General features: G+C 42.9%; 1 protein-coding gene across 4 annotated transcripts in view; it reads right to left on the reverse strand.

The window, feature by feature from the left end:
• Positions 1–19164, reverse strand: part of pkd1b (polycystic kidney disease 1b) — a 243206-nt gene that overhangs the window by 196781 nt on the left and 27261 nt on the right. For all 4 annotated transcript variants that reach the window (XM_072558141.1, XM_072558142.1, XM_072558140.1 and 1 more), the window contains exons 4-7: positions 18269–18387; positions 16344–16491; positions 7486–7760; positions 3639–4400 (exon numbers count right to left, since the gene is read on the reverse strand). In XM_072558141.1, coding sequence (XP_072414242.1) covers positions 3639–4400; positions 7486–7760; positions 16344–16491; positions 18269–18387 — 1304 coding nt within the window. The remainder of the gene's footprint in view (positions 1–3638; positions 4401–7485; positions 7761–16343; positions 16492–18268; positions 18388–19164) is intronic.

Raw genomic sequence — 19164 nt, forward strand, 5'->3', positions numbered from 1 at the left:
AGGTTTTATAACAAAAAGGTGACACCTCAGCCCAGACAATGCATTAAAGGTATGAGGTTGGAGTCTGTCTCTATCCCAATCTTGAGTCAGACTGGTTCAATTTCAAAAGTAGGAATCAATAAAATGTCACATGGACTGACTGCCTAACGATTGTGTGCTTTTTGAACAAAATAGAATATATCTGCAAATACAAATTGCAACTGCAAATTCACCCCATAGACTTATATGTGTGCGTGAGAGAGCATGTGTGTGTATGTGTGCTAGTGTGAGTGTGTGTGTGAGAGTGTATAGTGCAGTGGGGTCACCTGTAGTGTGACATGAACCCAAGATCCCAGCTTGACAACATCGGACCAATGACCAGGAATGATGGGGGTATAAGAAATATGGACATTTTGAAAATTGAGCAGAGCAGCTGCCGTGGAGCCAGGGAGCTAACTGCCCATCTAACATCTTGCTCTCAAAGATTTTAGGATATACTCTCTACCAAATAGGTACCTTCATGAGTAAAACATACTCGTGTAAAAAGAAAGAAGACAGCCCAGGGAGATCAGTAGATGGAAGATTGAAGACAGTGGAGAAGACAGAGACTGTTTGGATTGAGATTACATTAAATTAATGTAATGTTTAATAATTGGAATAGCATGTTAATAATTCAGTTAAGGGAAAGAGCGTTCAGTTTGTTAATTGTTTTGTTTTGTGTTCACTATTACAGTTAGGAAAAGAAATTGTTACATTTGTTTACATAGTGGAAATTAGGACTGCCCTTTCACTCCCTCACATTTTAAAAAATTATGAGGTGAAGCAAACTTTTCTGGGTGTTTGGATTTTAATTAACAGAGGCGTTCACTGCCATGTTGTAACACAGGCAACATTCTAGTGAATCTCCTCTGCACCCTCTCCAGTGCGATCACATCCTTCCTATACTGTAGCAACCAGAACTTCAACTGTGGCCTAAACTAACAATATACACAGCCCCATGATAACCTCTCTGCTCTAGTATTTTGACTACTAACAGCAAATGACCCAGTTGCCTCCTTAACTGCCTTATGTACCTGTCCTTCAATCTTCAAGGTCCCTCTTTGGGTCCCCATTTAACATCTATTCCTTTGCTTTGTAGGTTCTCCCAAAATGCATCACCTCATACTTTTCAGAATTAAGTTTCATCTGTCACTGTTCTGCCTATCTAACCAACCCACCTATATAATTTTGCAATCAAAGACTTTCCTCCTTGCTATTTACCACACTACTAATTTCCATGTCAACTGCAAACTTACAAAGTATACCTTCTGCATTCATGTCTACACCACTAATGTACAATAGAAACAGCAATTGACCTTGCACTAAACCCTGTGGAACCCCACTGGACATAGACTTTCAATGTCAAAAACATTCTTCAATGAGTGTTTCCTGCCACTGAGCCAATTTTGGACCCAATTTGCCAAATCGTCTGAATCCCTGGACTCTTAGCTTCTTAACCTGTTTGCCATGTAAGATCTTGTCACAAGCCTTAATAAGGTTCATGTGGACTATTCAAATGCACTATCCTCATCCACACACCAAGCCATTTCCTCAAGAAATTCAATCAAATTTGTTAGACATGTTCTCCCCTTGATAACTCCATGATGACTATCTCGGATTAATTGTTGCCTCCCCAAGTGGAGACTAAATCTGTCAGTCAGGCTGTCTTCCAATTGATTTCCTATCATGGTTTTCAGGTTTATCCTTACCACCATTCTTGAATAATGTTACTAGTTTAAAATGATTTACAGAAGAATCAAGGGTGGAATGATGAAAAACGTTTTCATATAACGAGTAGTTAGGGTATGGAATGCACTGCTTGGAAATGTTGTGGAGGCATTCAATCGATGATTGGATGATTATTTGGATAAAAATAACGACAATGGTATGGGGGAAGAGGTAGGTGATTGGCACTTGTAGTGATGCTCAGTTAAGAAGTTGGCATAGGTACAATGGGCTGAATGGCGTCTTTTTACAATGTAACACTTCTGTGATTAGCTGTCCTTCAGTCCTTTAGCAGCTCTTTTTTGGTCAGAGAAGATTTGAAAATGAATTCCAGAGTCCCTGAAATCTCCTCTCTTGCCTCCCATAGCACCTAGGATATGTCTCAAGTATGCCTGGGTATTTATCCACTTTGAAGTTGCTAAAACTATTAATATCTCCTGTCTCTCAATGTTAATTAATTCAAGTATAACACACACAACCTCCCTGACTTCTACACTTACATCATCCTTCTCTGCAATGAATACAAATCCAAAATCCTCAGTGCAGATCACAGACATGTCTTCCGAATCCACGCACACATTTCTACATTGATCGCTAATGGGCCCTAATCTTTCCCTAATTATTTTCTTGCCCTTAATACAGGTATTTCTGGGGTAACACGTGTTTCAGCATTGCAATTTGGCATAACGTCAGTGAAGAATTAGGGAATGATATTTTGGAGAATGCTTGCCTCTGTTGGCAATAGCGTAATCCCAGCAGGGATCGGTTATTGTGCTTCATTCTGTGTATTTGCCAATGAGCATGCCGAAATCTCGGCGCATCCTGCTCATAGGCTGATGTTCTTGCCATTCTGCACATGCCCCAAGATCCGCTCTGAATTCTCTGTCCCGGTCTGCACATGCACAAGGTCAGCGCGAGTCTTTGTGGTATTCTGTGCATGTGACAGGGCAGCTCTCTTACATTTTTAAAAAGAAATACTGTGTTAAATGAACTTCTGCTTCATTAATAAATATGATTTCAACCTTCATTTAGGCTATGCTATACTTTGTGTTTGACGTTTGGGTGATTTTTGAGCGATTGTGAGTGATATTTTTTCTTGGTCTGCCCCTAACCCCACTTTTCCCATCGGCTTTATTATTTCTATGAAGCGATTCTCTATGAATTGAGGTTTTGCTGGAATGCAACTACCGGGTTATAGGACAACTACCTATATACTTGTAAAATGCAGCTGAATTTCCCTTAATTGTATCCACCAGCTTTTGTTTGTGTTTCCCCTTCATTCTCTAATTTTTTTTAAGCAACTCCATGCCCTTTCCAAAGGATATCTTGTGATTTAAGCCTTCTGCATCTACACTTTACTCTTTTACCCTTTATCCAAATCCTGTATGTCCTTTCACATTCTGGGTTCACTGGATTGATCCCACCCTTCACTTTTACAAAAACACGGTGGTCCTGCACTCTCTCTATTACCATTTTAAATGTCTCCTGCTGTTCTGATGTGGACTTCCCTGTGATAGCTCCCAGTCCAACTTTGGACGGATCTTGTCTTAAAATCCATCCTCCCCATTGCAGAACCTCTATTTCTGGTCCACCTTTGTCCTTATCCATAATAATCTTCAACCTTACTGAGTTGTTATGGTCATTATCACTGACATGGTCATCTACCACTTACTCAGCTTTATTCCCTAAAATTAGGTCCACCACCATTCCCGCTCCTGTAAGACTTTCTATGTGCTGGCTTAAAAAGCTCTTCTGGACACAATGAAGCACTTTGAAATGTTTTATTACACTAAAGAAACTGGTGAAATATTTTGGGACTGAGCCATCTTTCCTTCTCTCTTTATACAGCCTCGTCTAAAAGTGAGTTCTCCAAATGCTTTTGAGGGTGCCCGTACCTGTGAGACATCCACCAGCATGCGTCTGGGTTTCCTGGGCATGATCTGGAGCCCCTGAATCACATCGAAGGCCTGGATTTCGACAGACATGTTCTGGGAACTGACCTCATTCCTCACAGTGATATTCAGGCTCTCTATCCTGGGGTGGGTGACAGTAAAGTGGGCATATGAGAACCAGGTATCGCTGGTCTCTCTGTGGCAGGCTGGCATATACTGAGGCAGACTGGATGGACAGTGGGCATCAAAGAAGACTCCTGATTGTCGAACTGGAGGACCCCACCAGGAACTGGCATTGCTGCCAGAGTTAATCTTGATCACAATGAGTATCTCATTGCCAGTTGGGACCAGGAGAGTGCCATTATGTGGCCAGGGATAGATGATTTGTAAGCCAGTGATTGTTGTCCATGTGCCCAATGGGCAGCATTTGATCCCTGTGGGGCTTACTCTGTTTACTGGGGTTACCAGGAAGGTATCTGGCACAGTGGTTAGGGATTGGGTGGGAGCAATCGGCTGTGGCTGGTCTGTATACAGGATACGCACATCACAGACAACATTATCAATCCATCTGGGACTGGGCCAGGTAGGTTGGAAACCAACCAGTAAACTTTCCAGCCAGCCCTGCCGCACCAGGCTGATGTAGCTCTGTCGCCATGGTGATATTGAGCTGGGCAAGCAATGCAGCAATGAGTTTGGACCTGCATCGTGCTGAAAACCAATCACATCATCTGGATAAACACGAACTTCCTGGTCACCCAGCATCACCTGAAACAGAGCAACAGTCCATTACGTCATCAAGCAAGTAGCCAATCAGGAGCAGCACCAAGCAGTAACACCTCCACGCAAACCCACCAATCATGAACATATTAACGAATGAGCAGAGAAGAATCCAACCAATCAGGAGAAAAGCAATATTGAGCAGGATTAACCAAATAGAAACTATTAGGAAGATTAGAATCTCCTCAGTTGAGGACTGAATCTGAGCTGGCTGGCCACAGCCATTTCCACTGTGCACAAATAAATAAAGGACAATTTGGTGACATGAAGCAGCCCTGTGTGCAGTTATTTCACCCAAGAACACTTCAATTAGCTTGCCTGTCTTATTTCCCAAGAGAAGGTCAAGTTTTGCTACTTCTCTGGTAAGTACATCTACATGTTGATAAAGCAAATTTTCTTTAACATATTTCACAAATTCCTCCCCATCTGAGCCCGTAACATTACAGCAGTCCCAGTCTATGTTTGGAAAGTTAAAATCCCCTACAAATTAATGCTATTATTCTTATGAATCTTAATGCTATCGTATCTGAGATTTCTCCACATATTTGTTCCTCCGTTTCCCACTGACCATTGAGTGGCCTGAAGGACAACCTTCTCAAGGTGATCTTCCTAATCTTAATTCTGAGTTCCACCCATGTAGCATCACTGGATGATTCCCCAGAAATATCCACTCTACAGCAATAATGTTTTCCCTAATCAAAAATACACTCCTCCTCCTCCCTTGCCTCCCTTCCTATGCTTCCTATAGGACCTAAACCCTGGAACATTGAGCTGCCAGTCTTATCCCTCCCTCAGCCATGTTTCTGTAATAGCTATGATATCCCAGTCCCTCAGGATGCCCTGAGTTCATCCTCCTTACCTGCCAGACCTCTTGCGATGAAATAAATGCAGCTTAATTCTTCAGAGTTACCTTATTGTGTGACATGCTCTTGTCTGTCTTATCTAATCAATTTGCTCTCTTTAACTTCCAAATCATCCTCAGCCTTTTCTCTGTTCTCACTGCTGCTCAGAATCCCCTCATTGACACCCCACCCCACCCCACCCCACCCCACCCCAACGACCCATACCAGTTCAAAGGCTCCCAAGTAGCACTAACAAATCTCTCCTAAAAAAAAGAAAAAAAACTGTTGGGATTGGGCTTTCCATTGGACAAACCCAAACACTGAATTAACCAATCAGAATCACAGCAATCATTGGCTTGTGCTGTAGTGCAGACAATCATAATTGGGAATAGGTTAAGTGCAACAGACTGAAATGTGACACTAATCGATTTCGGAAAAATTTCACCCAATCAGAAAAGTAGACTTCCACCACACATGTAGAGCAGGTGGTCTCTTGGGAGGCTGCAGAATGCCCACCTTGCCTGTACAGGCTCTCTGAAGGAGCAAGTTACCAAATGTTGTTCCCCTTCTCCTACTGAACCATTTCCCCATGACATTGCACATTCTTCCTGTTCAGGTAGGAGTCCAATTTCTGTCCCTGTATAACACTGACATACACTACTTGTGGGGAAAGTCTGTCACTGTATGACACTGGGTTCCAGTACTGGTGGGGACAATTCTGTCGCTGCATAGCACTGGGGTACAGTACTGGTGGGGACAGGTCTGTCACTGTATAATCCTGGGGTACAGTACTGGTGGGGACAGGTCTGTCACTGTATAACACTGGGGTACAGTACTGGTGGGGCAAGTCTGTCGCTGTATAACACTGAGGTACAGTACTGGTGGGGACAGGTTTGTCACTGTATAACACTGGGGTACAGTACTGTGGGGACAGGTCTGTCACTGTATAACACTGGGATACAGTACTGATGGGGACAGGTCTGTCACTGTATAACACTGGGATACAGTACAGGTGGGGACAGGTTTATCACTGTATAACACTGGGGTACAGTACTGTGGGGACAGGTCTGTCACTGTATAACACTGGGGTACAGTACTGTGGGGACAGGTCTGTCACTGGGGCGGCAAGGTGCCTCAGTGGTTAGCACTGCTGCTTCACAGCACCAGGGTCCCTGGTTCGATTCCAGTCTCGGGCGACTGTCTGTGTGGAGTTTGCACATTCTCCCAGTGTCTGCGTGGGTTTCCTCTGGGTGCTCTGGTTTCCTCAGGTGAATTGGCCATGCTAAACTGCCTATAGTGTTAGGTGCATTAGTCAGGGGTAAATATAGGGTAGGGGCCTGGGTGGGTTACTCTTCAGAGGGTCGGTGTGAACTTGTTGGGCCGAAAGGCCTGTTTCCATACTGTAGGGAATCTAATCGAACTGTATAACACTGGGGTACAGTCCTGGTGGGGACAGGCCTGTCACTGTATAACACTGGGGTACAGTCCTGGTGGGGACAGGTCTGTCACTGTATAACACTGGGGTACAGTACTGGTGGGGACAGGCCTGTCACTGTATAACACTGGGGTACAGTACTGGTGGGGACAGGCCTGTCACTGTATAACACTGGGGTACAGTCCTGGTGGGGACAGGCCTGTCACTGTATAACACTGGGGTACAGTACTGGTGGGGACAGGCCTGTCACTGTATAACACTGAGGTACAGTACTGGTGGAGACACGTCTGTCACTGTATAACACTGGGGTACAGTACTGGTGTTGGCAGCTCTGTCACTGTATAACACTGGGGTACAGTACTGATGGGGACAGGTCTGTCACTGTATAACACTGGGGTACAGTACTGGTGGGGACAGGCCTGTCACTGTATAACACTGAGGTACAGTACTGGTGGAGCAACTCTGTCACTGTGTAACAATGAGTTACAGTACTGGTAGGTCAGCTCTAGCACTGTATAACATTGGGGTGCTGTGCTGATGGGGATAGTTCTGCCACTGAAAAACATTGGGGTTCAGGAATGATGGGGATAGATCTGTCACTGTAACACCAGAGTGTTCAATTTGAATAGCTTCATTTGTGAACTATACCGGAAAGAAAGAAAAATTAGTGATAACTAGAAGTAGAGCTCACTCTGAACATGGCTTCATCTTGTGTGGAACCAATGCTGTTCTTCAGATTGTCTGCCAGATTGTACACCATTTGAACAAAGGACAGAATAAGAATAGTCTGACTCACATTTACATGTACAATGTTGAGGTCAGGGCTGATGATCATTGCTATATCTGCCACCTGGGAGTAATATGGCTGTGTCCCTTTGTATCTGGGAGGGTTAGCGATTGGCAGGATGTTGGTTGTGATGTTTTCAAATGCATACGAACTGCAGGGGCTGGTGATGGGCAGACACCTTTCCTGTAAGTGGCACCATTGATGCCCGTTGTTGCAACCTCCTGTGGTGTTGCACAGCGGCTGTGTGTCACAGGTGGCAAAGGGAGTACGGAGCCACTCGCAGCCTGAGGAACAGAAGCAGAGCTTCAGATGCACCATAGACATCACTGAAGAGACTAACCAAGAATACAGAATCAGCTGTTAATTGTTCCATGAAACAAGACTACCTGTAAATCAGTCATTCGTAACTGCACTGCATCTACAACAATGTCAGAGGTACCAAAGAGCTTCAAAGCAGAGAATTCACAACAAATTGATACAAAACATGAAAAGGAAACACTTAACAGATAAGCAAAGATGAGGTGACAACGGTAGCTTTTTAAGCAATGTAGAAAGCCAGGGAGGTTTAGCATTTGGAACTGGAAGACTGATGCCAATGATGGGCCAAAGGAATCACAAAAACATGAGACAAACAGTGTTTTCAGACAGCGGCAGGAGATCTTAGTGATGGGAAGATTGTGGTCATGCAGGAAGCGCGAGGTCAGAATTTTAACATCTAATAGGCAGTCAAATTAAATTAAATTGGACCAGGTTCTGATGTTAGGACATAGGGCAGCGGTGGTTTTATTCCAATGAGTGTAAAGGTTATGGCCTGTTGCTTTAAAAATGGCTTCTTGTCATTGGAAACTCTTTTAAAAACAAAATGTTCTCAGGATATTGGCAAAGTAATATCCATTTCTGACACTTCCTGAACCAGAGTGTTGAACATTTGATACTTTCCAATTGGTCTATTCAGAAATATTCTCTCTACAGCATGTCGGACATGAACCAGGCCTCCTGGTCAAGAGGTCTCCAGACTAACTACCACTGTACCAGAAGGGCCCCCATTGTGAGTTAAACATTTAGTCTAGGATAAAATTCACCCGAACCAGATGAGGTAGGTATGAAGCGTATTACAGTATCTGGACTGCTCACCATCACTGCAGGAAGTCTCTCAATCTAACAACAATGTTAAACTTCATAATGGTCTGTTTATCATCATGATAATTTTAATTGGAAAGGACAAACACAAAGATGAGTGGTTATGCTGTGTCCCAAAAGCTCTGATCATCTTTGTTTCCTGTGATCAATTCTATATGTTAAGGACGATGTTTACTGAGTGCTGTGGATTTCAGCCATCTCATGAGGTAGTGAACAAAATGGTTTGCTTCCTTTTATTTCCTTCTGTGCCACCACTCTGTCTCATGGTTGAGGTGTTTGGGCACAAAGTGTGATGCAGTTTGATTGTCCAGTGGTAACCATGATGAACAATAGGGAGCACGCTCCTCCCAGTCATTCATGTCAATGTTACCATACTTCAAGGAGTCATTGGAGCAATTCCTGTTTTTTGTCCTCTCCTGAAACTCTGGTGAATTGAGACTTGAGAAAACATGATGTGGTGAGGTAGAGGTATTTCAGACTCCAGACGCAATGACCAGTTTGTTTTGGTCAATTTTGCAGGAGTTTTGCCTGAATACTTCTCAGGCTGACTTCAAGCAGTGCACCAGAGGGCAGCTGATCTTTCAATGGGGTGAACAACCATTGTCAGGTAGATTACAAATAGAACGGAGATCATGGAATGTGGCCAAGATGTGTTGCCCATTCTTAACTGCCTTTGAACAAAGTGGATCACTCAGCCATTTCATTAGATAGTTCAAAGTCAATCACATCATTGTGGATTTGGCAGCACATAGGCTCCAGGCAAGACAAATGATGTTACACAATGTGACATTCTGGTATAAAGGTACCTGCTTCACTTTCACTCATTCTGTGTAGTCAGCACATTATGTGTGATGCAATGTATAGCAACATCGATAAACACATATTAGAACATTAAGTGGAGGTCTCTGTTATCAGAGTTTATACAGTTTGTGTTCTCAATAAATTTCAAGACATCTGTCTCACAAGAATTTGACTCTTTGTGGTATTTATCAACATTGTTACACCTGGCTGGGTTAGTGCACTGGAAATCAAGTCCCACTGTTACTGCAAACATCACAAAAGTTAAAGATTTTAAGAAGTAAACAGAAATACCTGACTCTCAAGCCCATGTTGACAAATAGCATGGAACAGGCTTCTATATTTACCAAGAACTATGACAAATAAATAAAGTTTGTCTGCAGGTAAATAATTATGAAAATACCAAACAAGACTTTCATCCATTAAGCCTTTTCCCTTCTGCAACTTTATATAATCTACGCCTATGTTAAACCTTTAAATTATTTCAATATTTTTACACTCCGGACAATACATCTGCAATTGCACTTCTTTTCTGCAATATGATTAATCTTTACATTAAATGGTTGCAAAAAAGCAATAGTCTCACATTCCAATTTTTAAACTTCAGAATAGACCATTAATTACTACCATGAAAATTTAAAATATATCCTCTACAAAGCCAAACACACACATATTATAAATACTTTAAAGGGAAGAGACTAACTAAGGAAGGTGTAGGTTGATAGTGAGAAAGGTTATCAAAAGGGATCTTGATCAGATAGAGAAGTGGGCTGAGAATTAGCAACTATAATTCAAGACACATAAGTGTGAGGTGTTACACTTTGGAAAGTCAAACCAAGGTAGGACTTACATAGTAAAAGGTAAGGTCCTGAGGAGTGTTGTGGAATACAGGGACCCAGGAGTACAAGTACATAGTTCATTGAAAGTGGCATCACAGGAAGACAGGGTGGTGAAGAAGGCATTTAGCATGCTGGTCTTCATCAGTCGAGGCACTGAATATAGGGGTTGGGACGTTATGTTACAGTTGTAAAAGTTGTTGGTGAGGCTGCAGTGGAGTATTGTGTATAGTTTTGTTATTTGAAAGACATAGTTAAATTGTAAAGAATGCAAAGATGATTTGTAGGGATGTTGCCAGGACTATTAGGCCTAAGTAATAGGGAGAGGTTGGCCAGGATAGGACTTTATTCCTTGGAATTGTAGAAGAATGAGGGGTGACCTTATTATGGTGTATAATATCATGAGGGGCATAGATAGGAAGAATGCATATAGTCTGTTTCACAGGGATGGGGAATTGAAAACTAGAGGGCATAGATTTAAGGTGAGAAAGGAACAATTTAAGAAGGACCTGGAGGGCAACATCTTCACGCAGAGAGTGGTGCGTACATGAAAGGGTTTGAGGCAGGTACTGCACCAATATTTTAAAAAACATTTGGATAGGTACAGAGAATGGGAAGGTCCAGAGGATATGGACCAAATGTGGGCAATTGGAATTAGCTGAGTGGGCACCATGGTCAGCATGGACCAGTTTGGGCCGAATCCATGCTGTATTACTCTATGACTCTACGACTCTAGGGTTGATTCGGGTCCAAGGGGGGGAAACCTGTGTGTGAGGCTACAGGATATTGGAAGGGTGTTGAATGAAAACTCCTCTTTGGTATTCATTCTGGATGAATAGGTGCAGAATTCAGGAAAAGGGACTGTGAGGAACTTGCACAGTTTGACATAGGAAATTGGGAGGTATTGGAGGTTTTGTCAAAAAATAATAAAAATAAACAAATTCCCTGCCTGGATGAATTGCATCTCGGGCTGTTGTGGGAGGTGAAGCAGAAAATTGCTGGGACTTTGGCACACTTTTAATTCCTTTCTCGCAACAGGGGAAGTGCCAGAGGTCTGGAGCATTCCTAATGTGATTTCACTTTTTAAAGAAGGTTGGTAGAGATGAACCAGGAACTTACAGAGCCTCACGTCAGTGATAGGGAAACTCTCGTAGAAAATTCTGAAGGAGTGAATTAATATCCACTTGGAAAGGCATGGGTTAATTGGGGATAGTTAGCATGTCTTAGTCACATGGAGGTCATCCCTAACAAATATGTTAGAATTTTTTGAAAATGTATGTGGATCAGGGAAGGTCAGTTGTTGGAGTTGAAATGGATTTTAACAAAACTCTGACAAGGTTCCACATGGGAGATTGATTAAGAAGGTTAACATAGGTGAAATTGAGGGAAACTTGGCACGATGGATGAGCAACTGGCTGAGTAATAAGACACAAAGTGTAGAGGTTTGAGTGATTGGAGACAGGTGCCCAGTGGTGTAAGAGAAGGACCTTTACTGTTTGTTGTACACGTAAATTATATGGATGAAAATATAGAGGCAATGTTAAGCAGATTTGCAGATGACACCAAGATTGGTAGGTCAGATGAGCAGACCAGTGGCAGATATTATTTAACCCTGATAAAGGGGACAGCATGGTGGCTCAGCAGTTAGCACTGCTGCCTTATAGTACCAAGTTTGATTCTAGTCTTGGGTGACTAACTGCATGGAGTTTTGACTGTGTTTGCATGGGTTTCCTCCCACTGTCCAAATGCATGCAAGTGAGGTGGATTGGCAATACTAAATTGCTCATAGTGTCCAGGAATATGCGGGCTAAGTGGATCAACCATGGGAAATGCAGGGCTTTGGGATAGGGTTGGGAGGGGAGTCTGGGTGGGATACTCTTCAGAGGGTTGGTGTGGATTCAATAGGCCAATTGCTTGCTTCCACACTGTACAGATTCTATGAATCATACCCCAGACTGCAAAAAAGTGCACTTTGGAAGACGAAACAAGATGAGGGAGTATTCGATGAATGGTTGGACACTGGGTAGCTTCATGGAACAGAGGGATCTTGGGGAAATTATTCACAGATCCCTGAAGTCAGCGGAGCACTTAAGTAGGATAGTTAAACAGGTATATGGGACACCTGCTTCCAATAGTCATGAAGGGAATGTTAGAATTGTACAGAGTGTTAGTCAGGACACAACTGGAATACTGTTGTAGTTTTGGTCTCTTCACCACAGGACAGATGTGATAGCACTTGAGGGGGTACAGAGGAGGTTCATCAGGATGTTACCTGAGATGGAGAAATTGAGCTATAAGGAGAGACTAGATAGGCTTGGATTGTTTTCCTTACAGCAGAGAAGACTATCGGTGAGACATGATTGAGGTGTATAAAAGTGAATAGAGAGCTACTGTTGTCCACAATCAAGGTGAAAGATCAGGAGGGGGCATAGTTTGAAAGTAAAGGGCAGGAAATTCAGAGGGAATTTGGGAAAAGACGTTCTCACTTAGCAGGTGGTGGGAATCTGGAAAGTAGTGAAAAATGGAAACCTTACAATCTTTGACAAATATTTTGATGAGCACTTCAAATATAACATTGAAGGATATGGGACAAGTGTAGGAAATGGAAGTAGCGCACTTTTAGTGGTAGTTATGTCAAAGCAGACTGGGATGGGCTGAAGGCCGCTGTCTCAATCAATTAATCTACAAATCTATATGCAGTGGCTCAGTGGTAAGCACTGCTGCCTCACAGCACCAGGGATCCAGGTTCAATTCCAGCCTCGGGGGACTGTCTGTGTGGAGTTTGCACATTCTCCTCATAATTGCATGGGTTTCTTCCAGGTGCTCTGGTTTCCTCCCACAATCCAAAAATGTGCAGATTAGGTGGATTGACCATGCTAAATTGTCCAACGTGTCCAGGGATGTGTGGGTTGGGTGGATGAGCCACAGGAAATGCAGGGTTACAGGGATAGGGTAGAGGGGTGAGTCTGTGTGAGATGCTCTTCAGAGAGTTAGTGTGGACTTGTTGGGCTGAATGTTCGGCCACTCTGCAGGGATTCTATGATTGATGATCACTTGTAAACAAAGCAGTCAGGACAGGCAATTCTGAAGAAATATTATAAATGGAAAACAGAGGAAAAGAAGAACAAATTCTGTGAATCAAGACATCCTCTTAGTTTTTATAATTCTTCGCAATGAAATCATGTGGTTGTCGACTGTAGAATATTCTCAATTGCTAGCCAGTCAGTTGGACTTAGGTTTTTGCTTGAGTTTGAAATTCTTAGAATTTTTAAGATTTTCTTTCCACACATGGAGGTTAACAGAGACAGGTATAGTTTGGCTTGCAGACTTTCTGGAAGTCTGAGTGAAATTAAACTCTCTCAGTCCTGTGACAAACTGCAACTTACCCCCAAAAGCTGTTGCTAGGCACTGTCTCAACCCAGATGCACCTAGTGACTGCTTGTCTCACAAAAGTATCGAATTTACCTTGTCCATAAGTTACATAGCTTTGTGTAACCAATAAATGAAGACCTTACAGTTCCAAGTTTGACCTTCATGTCGCAAGACAAAAACTACTTCAATCTCTACAACACCGAAATGTCTAATCTTCTATTTTTCCCAGTTTATATTCATAATACAATGTAGTCCCTACAGATAATAAAAACAGAGTACAGAGGAACCTCAATTATCTGGCATTCGATTATCCAAATTTTGGATTATTGGCATGATCACAAGGTCCCAATGCTTAGCTAAACTGTGTTATCCAGCATTCGATTATCCGAATATTTGTTTATCCAACAAAATACTCCACACCCATGTCATTCGGATAATTGAGGTTCCTCTGTAATGGTTTATAGTATATTGGGGCTAGAGAAAGATCTAAGTTTCAGATTGGGGCTATTGCTGTTCCTAGTAGTGTCATAGAGTTGTACAGCATGGTAACAGACCCTAGGGTCCAACTCATCCAAGCCAACCACATATCCTGAATTAATCTAGTCCCATTTATGAGCATTTGGCCCATATCCCTCTAAACCCTTCCCATTCATGTATCCATCGAGATGCCTTTTAAAAAAATGTAACAAATAAATTAGAAAGAGTATTTATTTGCAAAATAACTAAGATATGCCTCAACACTTAAAAAGCCTTCACCCTAAAAGTACCTTCCAGGCTGGTGATTTCATGCATCACATACCTCCATTGCACTACTACATTGCATTTGCACAAAGCTGAATGATTTTAAACAGTGCAGTACTTACTTCCCTTCAACTTTTACCTTACCCTTTTACCTTTTCAATGTCAGACTTAAATTTAACCATTGACACAGTTTTCATTTCAATAACAACCACAATATTCATTACACAATATCTCCTGAACCTATGTGGCCTTAAACTGGAGATTCTACATTAATTTGCAAGGAATTCATTCCCTCATTAATTTATGTTTTCCACTTCTCTGCATTTCCCTTCAACTGGTTTAAAAGTCGTGAGTCTATCAATAGCAAGAATATGACAGAATCAGCTTATGATTGGAGGAGCAGCCACTCAGAGACTCCCCACAGTTCCATATATGTGGAGGGAGGATAATCTTTCTTGGATTGGTTGATCCTATGATTGATTTCTCCTGACTTTAAAGGAGCTTTCAAGCACACGCATTCACTACCCCAACATATTTACTGGAAGTGAGGGCAGAGATGAAGACTCTCCTCCTCAAAAATTGTTGAGCTACTCTCTAGGCCTTGTTTGCTCCACATAAAATTGCGACAGTCAGAGGCTGGTGAAAGGGCAGCTGGAAAGCCACTTGGGAAGCTTTCTAAACTACCACCCTTTCTGCACACTCCATACTCCACCCTGCTAATCCCCCAGAAAAGTCATACAATTCCACCTGATATCTTCTAATATTGTTAACTCTCTGAGAACCACCTGTTTACCTGAACCTGGTCCCTGTAATCCCCGACCCCACTGGTGGCTCTCCTTCACCTGCCACCAACAGACTGCTATTAAAAACACTCTCTATTAGCTTTCTCATATGAAACATCTCTGCAGCAGAAGACCGAAGACGAGCAAGGGAGATCTACAAACAGGAAGATCGACACCAGATACGAAGCCACTGTCTGGTTTTGAACATTGATTTGCTGTAAATTTAATAGGGGCTTTATGGGATCAGTATATTGTTTTCGAATGGGAGGTAGACAAAGGAGGCATGGAGTTGTAAATAGTTGTTGTTTAATGTTCTCTTTTGGAGTTAAAGGATAAAACTTTTTTTCTTTAAATAGTGGAATTTGGGTAGTTCTCGGTCACTCATATTTTAACAGATCATGAGGTGAGGTGAGCCTTTCTGTGTGTTAATTAACAGAAGGGTTTACCGCTGTGTCATAACACAGACAACATCCTGGTGAATCTCCTCTGCACATATTCCATTGCAATCACATCCTTCCTATAGTGTGGTGACCAGAACTGCACACAGTACTCCAGCTATGGTTTAACCAAGTTCTGTACAGCTTCAACCTCCCTGCTCTCATCAACTATGCCTTGCCTCACTAGTTACCTGACAAAGCAGCAATGCTCTGAAAGCTTGTACCTCCAAATAAACTCATTGGAGTCTAACCTGGTGTTACGTGATTTTTAACACTGACTGATAAAGGTAAGTGTCCTGTACGCCTTATTAACTATCCAATTTTCCTGCTCTTCAACCTTCAGGATTTGTGGACAAGCACCTCAAGATCGCTCTGATTCTGAGCTTCCTCGCAACCTGCCATTCATTAAGTACTCCCTTGTTTTGTTCCTTCTTCCAAAATGCATCAACTCTCACTTTTCAGGATTAAATTCTGACCAATCTGACCATCTGACCAATCCATTTATCCCTTCCTGTAATCTAACATCTTCCTCCTCACGGTCAACCACCTGGCAAATCTTCATGTCATCTGCAAAGTTATTATCATTCACGAACAAAAATCCCTTTTGATGCTGTCCAGTTAGATCAGCTCAATTAGCAAAGACAGAGGTCAAATTTCACCCTGGGAAATGAGTTTACTCACAGGCAACAATGAGTGCCTTCCAGATTTAATTCCAGACGATCCTTTTATCAGGCATTGCAAGGCATCTCCCCACCACTTACCTGGAGGGATGAGGTACAGGCTCGGGATGCAGTAGGGTCGAAATATCTTGAAATGTACCCGAGTGGCTTTCTTCAAAGGCTGGATTACAAATTCAATCGAGTTCACCAGACCTGAATGGCTGAACCACATGCCAGGAAACAGCATCATCTGTCACAGTGAAACCCAGAGGAGAGTAAGCAAGGAATCCTCATCCTATGCACATATCAACACAGTACTTCCACGAGATGGAGATAAAGACTAACAACAAATGTCAACTTGGAAAGCGTACAAGGAACTTTACTAAGCCCATGATAATCCTGTCCTGGGTGTGTTGGAAAGGGACAGTGTTGAGGCTGCTTTACTTAAGTTAGCTTTAAGTTTTAAAAGCGTAGAGGAAGATTTGAATCATAGAATCCCTACAGTGTGGAAAGAAGCCATTTAGCCGTTCAAGTCCACACCAATCCTCCAAAGAGTAACCCACCCAGACCCATTCCCCCTACCCTATTACTCTATATTTACCCCTAACTAAAGCGCCTAACCTACACACTCCTGAACACTATGGGCAATTTAGCTAACCTGCACATCTTTGGACTATGGGAGGAAACTCATGCAGACACAAGGAGAATGTACAAATTCCACACAGACAGTCACCTGAGGTTGGAATCAAACCCAGGTCCCTGGCGCTGTAAGGCAGCAGGCTAACTGCTGAGCCACCATGCCACCCAGTTTAAAAGACTGAAGGGTGTTTCACCCTGTATCTAACCATCTGTTGTGCCTATCCTAGGACTATTTGATTGGGATATTGTAAAGAGACTTTTACTCTGTCTTTAACCTCATTGTTCTAATGCCCTGGGAATATTTGATGGGAATATTGGAGGCAGTTTTGCTTTCAGTTTGAGATGTAGAAACAATTTTACTGTGTTTCTAACCCATGCTGTACCTGTCCTGGGAATGTTTGATAGGGACAATGTCAAGGAAGCTTTACTTTCAGTATAAAAGAATAGAGGCAAATGAACTCTGTGTCTAACCTCGTACAATACCTGTCTTGGGAATGTTTGATGGTAATTGTGCCAAAGGAGCTTTTGATAGAGAAAAGTGAGCTTTACTCTGTATTTAACACCATGCTGTACCTGTCCTGGGAGTGTTTGATGGGCTGAGTGTAGAGGGGGCTTTACTTTCAGTTTCAAAGAGTAGAGACAGTTAATTCTGTATCTAACCTTGTGATGTTCTTACCTGGGAGTATTTGATGGGGAGAGTATAGAGACAGCTTCACTCTGTATCTAACTCCATGCCAAGTCTGTTCTGGAAGTATTTTATGGTGACAGTGCAGAGAAAGATTTACTTCCAGTTTAAAACCATAGAAGAAGCTTTATTTTACATCTAAGTCTGTGCTGTCCCTGTCTTGGGAGTGATTGATGAGGACAGTGTTGCCAAAGGTGGCCAGCATTTTATTACCCGTCCCGAGCTGCCGTTGAGAAGGTGGGGCTGAGCAGCCTTCTTGAACCATTGTAGATGGACCCACAATGCCCTGAGGGAGGGAATTCTGATTTCTGGAATTTTGACCCAGCAACAGTGAAGCAATGATGATATATTTCCAAGTCAGGATGATGAGTGGCTCAGAGAGGAACCTGCAGGTGATGGTGTTCCTATGTATCTGCTGCCCTTGTCCTTCTAGATGGAAGTGGTCATGGGTTTGGAAGATGCCTGTTCTACTAGTTAGGTTTGTTCCACCTTAACATAGGTATAAGCATGCCTCCAGTACCCATGGAATCATACAAACCAGAAGATCCTAGAATAACGGGGTGAATGGGGAAATGTGTAGAAAGTGGTTATGGCTTCCCTGACCCACGCACATCATCATTATTCAGTACATACATTGCCATTCCTAGTTGTTACTGGGTGTAAATCCTCAAACCTGCCAGAAAACTGCCAGAATCTATTGTACCTCAACTGTTGCTGCTCCACGGACAGGGGCCTCAGTCATCACCGTGATGTTCTTCACCAGGTCGACCTTCCTGAAGGTTGGTGTTCCAGTCAGAAAGTAATTGACATCCTGCAGCTGGGCTATAGCATAAAGAAGGAAAGAGTTTCAGTCACTGCATCCCAGAATCAAGTTAACTCCACATAGAACTGTGAAAGATAAGGTCATTTCTCAGTCACCTGATCATAATACAGACACTGGAACAACACTGAGCTAAAGGCCAGAAAGTATGGATGGAGGGGTATGGACAGAGGGGTATGGACAGAAGGGTATGGACAGAGGGGTATGGATAGAAGGGTATGGACAGAAGGGTATGGACAGAAGGGTATGGACGGAAGGGTATGGACGGAAGGGTATGGACGGAAGGGTATGGACGGAAGGGTATGGACGGAGGGGTATGGACGGAGGGGTATGGACGGAGGGGTATTGACAGAAGGGTATGGACAGAAGGGTATGGACAGAAGGGTATGGACAGAGGGGTATGGACAGAGGGGTATGGACAGAGGGGTATGGACAGAGGGGTATGGAGTTTAAAAAATGAGGCGAGGGAGACAGAAAGAAGGGAGAGAGGATGTAGAGAGAGTTGGGGAAAGATACAGAGTGTGGGGAGAGATCACAGTAGGGAGAGATTAGGGAAAGAGAATGGGAGCAAGGAAGAGAGGTGAGCAGTAGTTCGGGTGGAAAAGTGAAGAAAGGATGGAGGGAAGAGATGGATGAGAAAGGGCGGGCAAGAGACAGAAAACAGATGGCCAGAGAGAAGTAGAGGGGAGAGAAGTGGCAATCGAGTAAAACAGGGAAGAGCGGCAGGGGAAAGATGGAGAGAGGGAAGGGATAGAAATGGGGATAAAGGGTGAGAGAGG

Source organism: Chiloscyllium punctatum, chromosome 39 (assembly GCF_047496795.1).
Source record: "Chiloscyllium punctatum isolate Juve2018m chromosome 39, sChiPun1.3, whole genome shotgun sequence".
Lineage (NCBI taxonomy): Eukaryota > Metazoa > Chordata > Chondrichthyes > Orectolobiformes > Hemiscylliidae > Chiloscyllium > Chiloscyllium punctatum.